Below are 11764 nucleotides of genomic sequence, written 5' to 3' on the forward strand. Positions count from 1 at the left end.
GCGGTGTGCGCGATGACAACAAAACAATGAATGACGGTTACGGAGGCTGCATACTGGAGCGATACAATATATGTAGATTTGATCAACTCATTGCACACGTTTGTGGTGGTCGTCGCGCGCTGGTCGTCGGCGTTTGTGTTGGCTTAAGGGCCAAAGTAAGATCGGCGGGACTATCCGCCGATCCCGACAAGCCCTCCCCGGCACCAGACCTTCGCCTCTGTACATGTACCTGTGCCATCGAGATGTAGCCAAAGACCGTCTTTGCCAACGTCTTGCGCGGAGTCCCGTGCAAGGAGCAGCGTACGCATGGTACGCGCCCAGCATGGACCGCGAACCGCAGACCGCCCTCCTAGGCTCGCCCCCGTCTGCTGCTGCAGCCGTGCACCCGGAAGAGACCCGTCAGGGCCTCTTGTCGCGTGACGACAACGAACTGGCTGATCTCGGCGCAAAGGAGGCTCCCGAGGCGGCGCCGCTGCAGGGTCCCCTACCGACCGGCCGCTGGGCACCCGCGGGCAGCATCAACGGCACATACCAAAGGGCGAACCTGTGCCTCGTCGCGCTGTGGCTGCTGAGCTTCATCGTTCTTGGTGCCTCGGCCAGCGCGCTGCCGCCTGCGATGCAGCTGCCCGAGGTGATTCCTCTCGCGGCATACGCCGTCGCGTGTGTAGGTTCTCCTCACGAGCTCTCTCTCCTCCTCCTCTCTCCCTCTCCCCCTGGGACCTGCACGTGCCTCACTAACACACCATCAGTCTGTCGTCCACATCCTCCTACTGTTCCTGCAGCTGAGGACCAAGCCTGCCTCCAGCGCGAGCCCCAGGCCACCCCTCTCGTACCTTGGCGGCACTGCCGTGTCGGCCGTCATGTGGGCGGGCGCCGTGGGATGCGCCGTGCCGATGCTGCTGTGGACGCGGCGCGTCCGCGGCGAGCGCGACGAGAGCAAGACGACATACCACTGCGGCAAGTATTCGTCCGGCCCCTGCCATCCTTATACGGCGAGGGCCGTTTTGTTTGAGCGAGCAGTGTTTGTGCTCGTCGTGTCGTGCCTCGCGCTGTGAGCTCCCCTCCGTGCACCCAGGCCGCGAGGTCGATGCTGACATGGAGTCAGGACGGCGCGGCTTGCGCAATGCTACGTACTCTCGGGCCTGTGGCGGCGGCACTTTACGCCCCAGGAAATCAAGGCTGCGCGCTTGCATGATGCGCCTGCGCCGGGCCCGCGGATGTCCCTTCGGCAGGCCTGGCTTGATGGATGGCGACAGGGCTGGACTGGTGGCAAGTAGCCATGCTAGTAGCTGCGTGAATGTATCTGACTGTGCTCACTGATACCATCGTGCCAGTCCTGTTCCGCCTATCAGTGCTTCAGTCTGCCAAATCGACCTGGTGCAAAGGTTCCCAATCAAGTACCCATCTCCCCAGCGCGTGCTCCAGACACCCTGATCCCATCTACCCCCCATCGCCATGGCTTCTCTTTGATAGTGGCTATGAGGGATCGCCTCGCTCTTTGGTGATTTCGGCCGCAAATCTCCGCTTCAGGGGCGGCAGTGAGTTCACAAGCCTCATCCCCGCTCGCAGAAACATGGTTGCAAGCGTGCCCGTCAGCCCCGGCTTGTACACGGCGTCGTCGGCGTTGAACCGCTCCAACGACTTGTCCACCCGGGTCCACGCGTAGGCATGCATGTCGCGCTCATAGCTTGCCACCGCCTGGACGACCCCGGTCTTGTCTCCTTGCACGCCGATGAGCTTCTCCGCCAGAATCTTGGCATCGAGGAGCGCAGTGTTCGCGCCGACGCCGAGCCCCGGGGTCATGGTGTGGATCGCATCGCCAATGAGCGTCACGTTCGTGCTCTCCCAGGGCGCCATCCGCTCGCTCGTGCGGATGTTGAGGGGGAACGACGTGGATGCGTCAGACAGGCTAAACAGCCGGCGCAGGTGCGGGTGCCAGGCGGCCGTGCGGCTCAGCAGCAAGTCGTGCAGGCTCGGCCCGTCCATGGACATGAAGCCGTCCGGCATCCTGCTCCCGTGCGACGCGAACCCGAGCAGTATGTAGTCGCGCGAGTTGTCAAACGTCAAGCCCGGCCAGCCTCGCAGGAGCGCCTCGTCGTTGCCCCCGATGCCCTCCTTCAACCTGCCGTCGCGGTCCCACGGAAACTCCATGACGTGGATGATGCAGCTGTCGCCGTGCGGGGCGTTGACCATGGTGACGCCCCGGAGCGCCTTCGGCGGCAGAAGCGCCCTCGTCTCCTCGGTGAGCTCGACCTTTGCCGTCACGCCGTACAGCCCCGACTCCCTCAGCAGCGCGCGCGGGAGGTACTGTCGGCGCACGGGGGAGCCTGTGCCGTCCGCGCCGACGAGGAGGTCGCCCGTCGCGCTGGTCCCGTCCTTGAACGACGCGGACACGGTTCCGTCGCCGTTGGCCGTGTAGCGCGTAAAGTGCTTGTCGAAATGAACCGAGCCCTCCAGGCCCGTGAGGAGCACTTGTCGCAACGTCATGCGACTGACGGAGCGCTCCCCCGCGACGCCGTCCTCGGACTCCTTGCTGAACCCGTCTATGCTCAGGAGCTCCTGGCAGTGCTCGGTGATGATGTTGAACGAGTCTGGCGGGATGGCGGTCGTGCGCTTAAACACCTCGAACAGATCCGGGGGCAGGCACTCGGCGAGGCACCGCGAGCCCTCGGGAGAGATGCCTACGCGGTAGCCGAAGAGCCCGTCGGTGCGGGTGCGGTCGCGCTCGTAGACTGCAAACGTCACGTCGGCCTTGGACTTTTTCAGAGCCTGAGCGAGGGCGAGGCCGCCTGTTCCGGCGCCGATGATGAGGACGTGAAGAGGCATGCTGGGGGGGTGTTGACGCCGTGCGCAGGAGGTGTCGACGAAGGACGAGTTGGAGAGCACAGGGGAGAAGGTCTGGCAACTTTATATCCACAGTCAGACTACTCTCCCCATCAACATATGCATAGCTGATCCATGTCCCTCAGGGCCCCATCACCTCCGTGAATTTCGTACAGCAACGACGAGGATCTCGGGCCTCGACTGTCCCCTGTAAGCCACGGCGCGCTAGTCGCAAATCTAGCCAGATACGGAAGCCATCCACATGTGGGCCGTGGATTGCCGGATCCACTGTCGACGACCATCCATCGGCCGCCCCCCCGGCCTTCTCTTACATCACAACCACCTCGTCATGCGCGCCGGTGGCCCTCGTCGAGCTACGCGAACGCTCCATGTTGGACCTCTGCTTTGCGTCACGCGGCAACGTCTCCATACGCGCGGCCCCTGCCACGTTCTTACGTGGCCCTGTGGCGACTTCGGATCGCTGAGGTTGGGAACCGAATCATCTAGGCACGATACGCTATGCATGGCTTGCGGCCATGCCACGGGCACTGACCCTGATACCTTGATGCGGACCAAGGTTGCCCGGGACCGCAGCCACCGGCTTCTGTGAACGGCTTCTGTGAACGGCTTCTGTGAAAATGGTGAATGTCTCTGGGAGGAGCAAGGGCTGCGCGACGTGCCGGCAAGCCAAGGTCAAGGTCAGCTTCGCCTCAGCCCCTAAGCATCCAAGTCGCATCCCCTTGGCGTCCATGAGATTGACCACCACCTGCAGTGCGACTTGGCAGTCCCCGAGTGCCAAAGATGTGTCAGGCACGGTTCCCGCTGTCCCGGGCCCCGAACGGGCGCCCTCTTTGTCAACGCCGGGCCGTCCCATCAGCTTAGACCGAGCACAACGTCTCAGCAGCGCAAACGGGGAGAGCTCGTTCTCGCTCGGATGGTCGAATCCGCCCCGTGTCTATCGCTTCTACAGCCGTCTCGTGCTGCAGCCTTTGATCAACTGTTTGTGTCCTATTTCATCCAGTCCTTTGACCAGACCCGACACGTCGGATCTCCCGGGGGCAGATCCGCGCACTGGCTCGACAGACTCCCAGCCTTCCTCGTCGAGCCGGGCAGCATGGCGCCGAAGCTCGCTATCCGCGCGGCCTCTATGCTAAGCTACGGGACGGCGGCCCAGGACGCTTCGATTCAAGCCGACGCGTACACGTGGTACGCTAGGGCGCTCCCAGCACTGCGCGCCGTGCTCTCGGGGGGGACATGCAAGCCCCCGGCCATGGACGGGGCCGTCTGCTCAGCCGTGATGCTGATGCACTTTGAGACATGGGCAAAGACGGCGGACCAGGCGTGGATACCGCACGTCAAGGGTGTGTGTACGATGCTCGAGGCTGCAGGGCCGCACTCCTGTCGCACCGGGTTCATGCATCACGTCTTCTGCCACGTCCGACTCCAAGCGGTACGTCCAAGCAGCAGACCTGCGCACCTGTCGATAGCTAACGGCATCTGCAGTGCGTCGAGGCCATGTCGGAAAATGTGTTGCACCCCTTTGCATCGCCGGAGTGGATGACTAGTCCGTTTGAACTGATTCCAAAGACGTTCTTCGACGAGCTCGTGGATCTTCTCTTTCTGGTGCAGAAGTGCTTGACGCGCGCGACCCAGCTAATGCGGGACGATCACGGTCACTCCCGGACCACAGACGATGCGCTGGATATGTGGATTCACGAGGCCACCTCTTTGCAGCATCTGTGGCGGCAGCAATATGTGTCATTCGTGCAAACGCCAGGCGGGAATGATTCAAAAGCCCTCGAACCTCTGTCCTCGCCAACCCATTGCTTCCACTTTCGGGATGTACCGTACACGACCGTCTCAGCAGCCGCCCTCACCTCGCTGTACCACATGGTCAGCCTTTTGCTCCTCCGCCTCCGTCGACAAACATGCGACACATGCATTGAACGGCACACACGGGCCATTCTTCTGGCCCACGACTTTGTGCTCTGCGCCTCCGGCCCCTCTGCCGAGTTCGGGTCCATCATGATGCTCCTTCAGCTAAAGATGGCGAGCTTGTGGGGTGCTTCGCTGGCGGAACGAGTCGCGGCGGAGAGCGCTTTGCGGAATCGTCGGACGCGGAGTGGCGGATTCATGGGTGTCTTCGATACACAGCACGGCTTTTTTGCAGAGTTGGCCGCTTGGGTATTGTCAGAGTGTCGACGAGTTTAAGCCCCCCTGTGCTACCGAGACTGCGTGTCGGATGGCTTATTCTTGTTCATTGATAGCTGGCGACAGGGTTGCCGAGGACCTCTGTTCGGACGGCCAAGCTCTATGGACAGGCTATTTTCACGCTCCAGAACACTCCGTTTCTTTGGTTACCCAAATTACATCCGCACATGGATACAATCCCCGCGGTGTTCCTTGACAGGACTGAGGGCGTTGCAATGGCAGGCTGCATACGGGAGCCTTTTTGGCTATTGTATATCTCAATCGCCACACGAATGGTTTGACCACTCTGTGTAGATATGCTAGAGACAGAGAGAATCCCCCCCCCCCGGGTCAATTGCCAACGGGAAGCCTGCGCGCATTGCAAGTTGTCCATGGCCGATCCGGCTGAGCCGTCAAAGTTGAACGCTGCACGGTGCCAAAGGGCCTTTGGTCAGGGCGCCGCCCGAACGAGATCAACTGTGGCGCAGTGAAAGGAGCCTCCCAGACTGTTCACATTCTCAAATGGACAGAGAATGGGCTCCATACCAAATTTGTCCCGGACCCAGTCTGCAAACTCCGTGTCGTGCTCTTCAACTAGAATACGTTTCTCGTCGAGGCTCAGCGCATTGAGCACCAACCACGGCGAGCACATGTACATTGGCGGGCGATGGCTCTCACGACGCCGTGGCACGAATGGGTAAGGGTGCAGCTCCCACTTGCCATGTGCAAAGACGGAGTGTCGACGGAGCTCCACCTCGGTGACCCTGGCCGGGTTGTATACTAGGACACCCTGACGGAGCGCAAGGATCGTGGCGTCGATGTGCATGGCGTGCACGTCGTTGGTCTCGAGGATCTCGACCGTGTATCCCGGCGGGACTACGGTGCGGAGATAATCGACACCCCGCTGGTTGGTGACATTGCTAAGCTGGCCGATGATGGTCTTGCCGAAACGCATAAAGTCAGCCGCATCAAAGGCTGACCTCGAGTTGTTGATGGCCCAGGGCTGTTGACCTTTGCCATTGCTGATGGCGTCGTCGTACAGGGTATCGTGTCCCAAGATGACTGGAGCTGGGCAGATGCGGCCTGGACCGTTGCTCCCGGCGAGCTCGGATAGTATGTCCGCGTATGCCAGCTGCACCTCGTGGCGACGGCACCTCCAAGCAAAATGTGCTTCGATGAGAGAAGTGCCCACGGTCATCAACGCGTCTCGAGGCATGGCTCCCGTGTAGCCGCCGGCCTTCAACCAGTCGACCTGTTTGGGGCGGTACACGAGAATGCCCTCTCTCTCGAGGAGGGCCGCGAGATTGTCCAGCTCCTCTTTGGCTTTGAGCACTACGTCAGCAGGGAAAGGATTGGCCGGTCTGAACTCGAGAGCATGCTCTTGCGGCATCGTTGCCGCGATCATGTGAGGAGGCTCGGAGGGGAAAGTCGAGTGTTCCGCGCGGCCGACAATGACTGCCTTGAGGGGAGACCATTCATTGTCCGCGGAGATGAGTGGGAGCTTCTCAATGGCCATTGTAGCTGTCTTAGAGGATGCAAGTTCGATGGGCCTGTGGATTTGGCCCGGGCTCTATGTTGTGGTGTAAGTTAGTCGGAGCAGAGATACTGACTGCAATGTGCATTCCAACATCTGCGAACCTGCCTCGACTTGCCCTACTTTTATAATTACAGCGCCCAAGTTTGGGCTTTGGTCCCGTGTCAATGTCAATGTCCCAACACTATCCACGAGACTATACCATCCTGCACTCCGGAGGCCCCTTCAATATGTTGCCAGCAGTGGTACAGGGATGGATGCTTGCCCATGCCGCCGGCATTAGCTTGGCCAAGACGTGCGTGCGTGCGTGCTACTTCGTCTTCATGTCGGAACGAGGCCTTTGCTGAGACCCGCTAGGCGCGCATGACATACTAGGTAACATACCACCCGGTCCGTACCTACCGTAGCTGAACATCTGCAGCCCTCTGAGGTTCAGCCCGGGCCTCGGGTACAGCGGGTGAGGCAATATTGCAACCCCATTCAAGGCTGCCTCAAACGGGTGAGAATCTAACTAACCGAGATGCAGCTTGACTTAAGCACATGATGGATCCGTCCAAGTATACCAGCCGTGCCCTTGCTTTTCTCGTATATGCAGGCGCAAAACAGCGGAGCATCATGTCCTCTCTCGTCGCTTCTCTCGCAGCAGTTGAGCCTTTGATGCTCCGTCGATTTTGAGCGACGATGGCAACATCGCGGCATCGGCGACTCGCCGGATTCCTGCACTCGATTTAAAGGACCATCGCTTGCTTGATGTATAACATGGAATGCCCCAGCTCTACTATTGACTCCTTTTATTATTAATATTGTTATTATTATCAAGCGACGGCCCATACTGCCGGTTGGAGGCCAATAGCCATGACAGCACTGCCCCTTGATCACGTTGGCACGGTCGCGGCTGCCAGCGTCATTGTAGCGTCTGCGGTCTTGATCAGATTCATCATCTATCCCATCTTTCTCTCACCTCTATCCAAGGTTCCCGCGGCCCATCCACTGGCCTGCGTGACCCCGTTATGGATTCAGTGGCGCAGGTGGCGAGGCACAGAATTCGAGTGCATCGCGGGGGCCTTTGCAAGAAAAGGCCCGTATGTTCGCCTTGCCCCGAACGAGATTGCCGTCAATGCCATCGAAGCCGTACAGAATGTCTATGGCGTGGGAAGCAACAACTTCGATAAGCATCCGTCGTACGATTACTTCGTTACCCAAGGGTACGCGCTGCATACTCTAGTACGCTCGTTGGGGCGACATGGCAGGTTGACGTGGCTAAATATTGACATGCTCCGGAAGTAGAGCGCGTAATGTGTTCACCTCGCTCGCAAAGGACCACAGGGCACGGAGACGCAGCATCTCAAGCATCTACTCGCGCTCATTCGTGCAGACGTCCCCGCACGCCCGCGCTATAATGCATTCTCTCATGGTGGATAGAATGCTACCGGTGCTTACTCGAGCATCGGCCTCGCACGATTCATGTAGAGGCCTCAATGTTTTGCCCCTGTTCCAGTCCTTTGCACTCGACTTCATGTCCAGCTTCGCGTTTGGGGTTTCTAGGAGCTTCGATTTCATCCGTGATGAGCACGCGCGGTGGCGATGGATCAACCAGTTCAACTTGAGCTACCCGCCGGAGAGTGCCTTTTGGATGAAGGAATATCCCCTGCTGGTCAAGCTGCTTCCGGCCGTCGGCATTGCCATGGTTCCTAGTGGCCATTCCAACGCCCGCAAGGCTTGTGAGGACTGGGCTCTTGACAAGGTCGAGGAGTGTGAGGCGGTCGTACAACGCGCTGGCGGTGACCTACGGAGTGCCATGTCACTCCCACCAGGAGAGCTTCCGGTTCTGTACAGCCATGTGCGATCTGGCCTTGCGCGACGACGTGCTGGTTCCGAGAAAGGCTTTGTGCCAGATCAAAACGACAAGCGGGAACTAGCCAGTGAGTGCTTCGATCATATATGTAAGTGGTGACAGCTCCTTGAGGCGCGTAAAATGAATGACTAAGTGGATTGAAGTCGCAACAGGAGACACCTTTGGTGAGCCGAGAACACTCTTCCCAGATGTTTGAATGCTCAGACTCTAACGGGACTTTTTCGCGGAAACGTAGGCACCATGTTTACGTACATGATCTACGAGCTCTCACGCCACGAAAAGATCCAAGACCAATTACGCCAAGAGTTCTTGGCCATCGAGGCTCCATTTTTGTATGATGGAAGCCTCCAGCCTTGTATAGCACTTCCCTCTCCGCAAAGCCTCGAGCGACTCCCATTCTTGGACTGCGTCATAAAGGAAAGTCTCCGTCTCCGTAACAACGCTCCCAACCTCGACCCACGCGTCACTCCCGCAAAACCCCATTGCAAGGTTGGCTTGTTGACTAATCTCCCGCCGGGTGTGCGCGTCGGCACGTACGGGTGGTGCCTCAACCGCAATGCCGAGGTGTTCCCCAGACCGGAGAGCTGGGAGCCACATCGCTGGCAGTGCGGCGGGCCAGAGGCTGCGGCGCGTCGGGGCCAGTGGCTCTTCGCCTTTGGAGGCGGCAGCCGTGGCTGTATTGGGCAACAAGTTGCCATGGAGTGTATGCTGTTTTTTGTGTTCCTTTGACTTCAAAGCTAACTGTTCACAGTGATGAGGCTGCTTCTCTGTGGCATCTATACAAATTTCAGGACAACAGTTGCTGACGAGAGCGAGTACCCTGGCGCGAATGAGTTTGTCGGAAGCGACTGCAAGAAGAAGCTTTTCATTAGGTTTGAGAAGCTGGGGAATCTGTAGATGACGGACGGTGGGCATGGTATGCTGCCAGTCGGGGGGGGGAGCGATGAAAGGATCCTGTAACTCTTGGCTCAGACCGAGACGTAGCTGGAGAGGTTCCGGACTGCTTCTGCCAAGAAAGCCTACATCGACGCAGGCAGCCCGGCTAGCTGTAACGGAGCCCAGACCATGTAGCATGCAAAATGGCATCGCCCTAGATTGGTGATTTTTGATGCCGGCCAGTCGCCGTGGATAATGCAAGCAAAATGTGCCAGGAGACAGTGGACCACAATGCTTGTCGCCACGTCTCCGGTGCCGGAGTCAACTCACAGCCGACGCTTCCCAGTGGAAATCGAGAATACCAACCATGATGCCGGTCTCGCTTCAAATTCATACCGCAATAGATACAGCACGTTGTGCAGGGCCATGTAAGGTCAAAGTACATTTGTAACGGGAACGATACTTGAACCCAATAGTTCCAGGCCAGTCCTGGCGGTGTGCCACGGGCCATCAATGATCGGGCATCAATGCGCGCGTCCTGCCGTGGCTCTGCAGAGCAGCGGCCAAAGTACTCGGCCACACATGCTCCACACCGGTGGACCATGTCAATAGATCCCCTGTCCATAAGACACTGAATGCGTTGCAGATGTGAGGATGCCACCGGACAAGGGGCTTCCAATTGACAAAATGCCTTCAGCTTTCATCAATCCCTGGGCGGCTCTTTGCCTGCCCTTGCGTGCTTTGCTACCACTTGGGACACTACATTGTCTAAATTCTCGTTCTCGAGTCCGAGCAGCCTGTTGGCGAAACTGTCTTTATGTGACCAGTCCGCATCGCGAGTGCCAAGTACGAATACAATTTCCTCGAGGGCGTCCTCGTTACCCTCTTCGAACCGACGTCGTTGTCTCTCGAGGAAAACATCCGAGTCGATGTGTTTGGTTCTCCACGTTTTGCTTGTGGCCTGCTCAAGGGCTGCGAGGATCTCGGCCTGGGTCGGGTTAAAACTTTGGATGAACAGAGTTCGATTGCAGGTTTCCTCCAGGTGGTCCCGAAGGACGGAGACAACGGCCTGGCCAATGCGGCGGAGGGTTGAGGACGAGGCTCTGTCGTGACCGCCATCGAATATCTCTGCGCTACATGTGTCGAGATGGAAGCGCAAATACCCCTCGTAAAGATCCTTGTCAAAAAGGTGTCCGCATACGAGTGACGTCCAGGAGAAAGTCGCAGACCGGGCGGCCAGCTCGCCACAGTACCCGCGAATGCGCATCTTGTCGCGATATAGCTGGGCGCACTCCTGCGCAAAAGAATTCGAGGCGTCGCAAGACCCAAAGTCGGCGGGAATGAACCTCAACACGCCAGCACGAGCCGCGGCTTCTGCAAGCCGCAGGTGCTGGCCAACATCCGATACGGGAAAGGCAGCGACGACGGCGTCTTGGCCGACGAGGGCCTGCGACAGCTCGTCCGTGTCAAAGGCGGGGGAGACGGAGAGGATCGAGGCGATGGCCTCCGTCTGGCGCGGCACCGAGGAGGATGTGGAACGGCGGAGCACGGAAACGATGAAACAGCGAGCAGCGAGAAGCTCGGAGAGTATAGCCGAACCAACGGTGCCGCTGGCGCCAACGAGGCAAACTTTCCGAACAGGAGAACCCATGACCGATGATGGTTTTCCAAGCTGCCTGTGGCTAGACAAGCTAACAAGTTAGCAAGGAGGCGACGACACACGAGCTGGTCAAGTTGTCTCAATTTTCGCGGCGTAAGGACAGAGGCATCACTGCTTGCGTTCTACCTTGCCTCAATGTCGAGCAGTTGCGATGTAGACGCACTCAGCCCACGCGATATAGGGAGGAGATTCAACCGCAAGACCTATGCCACGCTGGTATGACGGACAAGGGAGGTGCGGGCGTCGATGGCAGCCCGGAAGCCATGTAAGTAGGTGGCGCTAATGTCGAACGCCGAGTATGCCACGTCAAGCAGCACTGCATGTTCATGCAGAATGGTAAGTGGCAAGCCCGCTCAGGCGCCAAGTTTTGTGCGTCAGTAAATCCACTTCTGTCTCAAGTGCGACACTGTACTGTAACACCTGAGAGCATCGTCACGGCAAGTTCAAGGGGAGATCTCTGCATGGCGCGCGTTGTCGCCGATCTTGGCGTCCCCTCCATTTCGACGGCATGAGCCCTTTCAAACATTCGCCGCGTTGATCGCATTCGTGGGATGGAACGAGTGCAGCGCCCGACTCTGTCCGTGAGGTGGTGACGAAGACGCAGGATCGCACGTGGTTGTTCCGCGGAGGCCAACCAGTGTTTGTGTAGGCTTTGCTCAGCCAGCGCAGCACATTCTTGGCGTGGCACTGCCCGTTCGGGACCCGATCGTTTGCCATGTGAACGCCGATGACAAAACACAATGTCCATGGGCTTGCCGTCGGGCAATAGACACTCAGGGAGGTCGTGCTGTTGATGGGGTCAGCTTTCGGAGGCGAGGCAAGCCAG

At 58.8% G+C, this 11764-nt stretch overlaps 6 protein-coding genes across 6 annotated transcripts; 3 read left to right on the forward strand and 3 right to left on the reverse strand.

Annotated features, from left to right (window-relative positions):
- The first annotated feature begins 243 nt into the window (after nt 1-243).
- JDV02_008914 (uncharacterized protein) lies at nt 244-1704 on the forward strand. Its single transcript, XM_047990548.1, has 3 exons — nt 244-664; nt 750-1051; nt 1106-1704. Exons 1-3 carry the CDS (start codon nt 323-325, stop codon nt 1275-1277), a joined length of 816 nt encoding a protein of 271 aa, XP_047846555.1. The 5' UTR covers nt 244-322; the 3' UTR covers nt 1278-1704.
- JDV02_008915 (uncharacterized protein) lies at nt 1031-2826 on the reverse strand (the record flags this gene model as incomplete). The annotated part of the gene is made up of 1 exon (XM_047990549.1): nt 1031-2826. The coding sequence occupies one exon, from the start codon at nt 2824-2826 to the stop codon at nt 1477-1479; it is 1350 nt and encodes a 449-aa protein (XP_047846556.1). The 3' UTR covers nt 1031-1476.
- Nucleotides 2827-3172: 346 nt separating this feature from the next.
- Nucleotides 3173-6615, forward strand: JDV02_008916 (uncharacterized protein). Its single transcript, XM_047990550.1, has 3 exons — nt 3173-3521; nt 3596-4273; nt 4327-6615. Exons 1-3 carry the CDS (start codon nt 3462-3464, stop codon nt 5032-5034), a joined length of 1446 nt encoding a protein of 481 aa, XP_047846557.1. The 5' UTR covers nt 3173-3461; the 3' UTR covers nt 5035-6615.
- On the reverse strand, nt 5455-6529 carry JDV02_008917 (Glycine amidinotransferase; the record flags this gene model as incomplete). The annotated part of the gene is made up of 1 exon (XM_047990551.1): nt 5455-6529. One exon carries the CDS (start codon nt 6527-6529, stop codon nt 5465-5467), a length of 1065 nt encoding a protein of 354 aa, XP_047846558.1. The 3' UTR covers nt 5455-5464.
- A 787-nt stretch (nt 6616-7402) lies between the features above and the next one.
- On the forward strand, nt 7403-9309 carry JDV02_008918 (Unspecific monooxygenase; the record flags this gene model as incomplete). Its single annotated transcript, XM_047990552.1, has 4 exons — nt 7403-7752; nt 7835-8469; nt 8638-9105; nt 9154-9309. The coding sequence occupies 4 exons, from the start codon at nt 7403-7405 to the stop codon at nt 9297-9299; spliced, it is 1599 nt and encodes a 532-aa protein (XP_047846559.1). The 3' UTR covers nt 9300-9309.
- A 130-nt stretch (nt 9310-9439) lies between these two features.
- On the reverse strand, nt 9440-11723 carry JDV02_008919 (uncharacterized protein). Its single transcript, XM_047990553.1, has one exon. The coding sequence runs from the start codon at nt 10927-10929 to the stop codon at nt 9982-9984; it is 948 nt and encodes a 315-aa protein (XP_047846560.1). The 5' UTR covers nt 10930-11723; the 3' UTR covers nt 9440-9981.
- Between the last annotated feature and the right edge of the window lie 41 nt (nt 11724-11764).

Source organism: Purpureocillium takamizusanense, chromosome 9 (genome assembly GCF_022605165.1).
Source record: "Purpureocillium takamizusanense chromosome 9, complete sequence".
Lineage (NCBI taxonomy): Eukaryota > Fungi > Ascomycota > Sordariomycetes > Hypocreales > Ophiocordycipitaceae > Purpureocillium > Purpureocillium takamizusanense.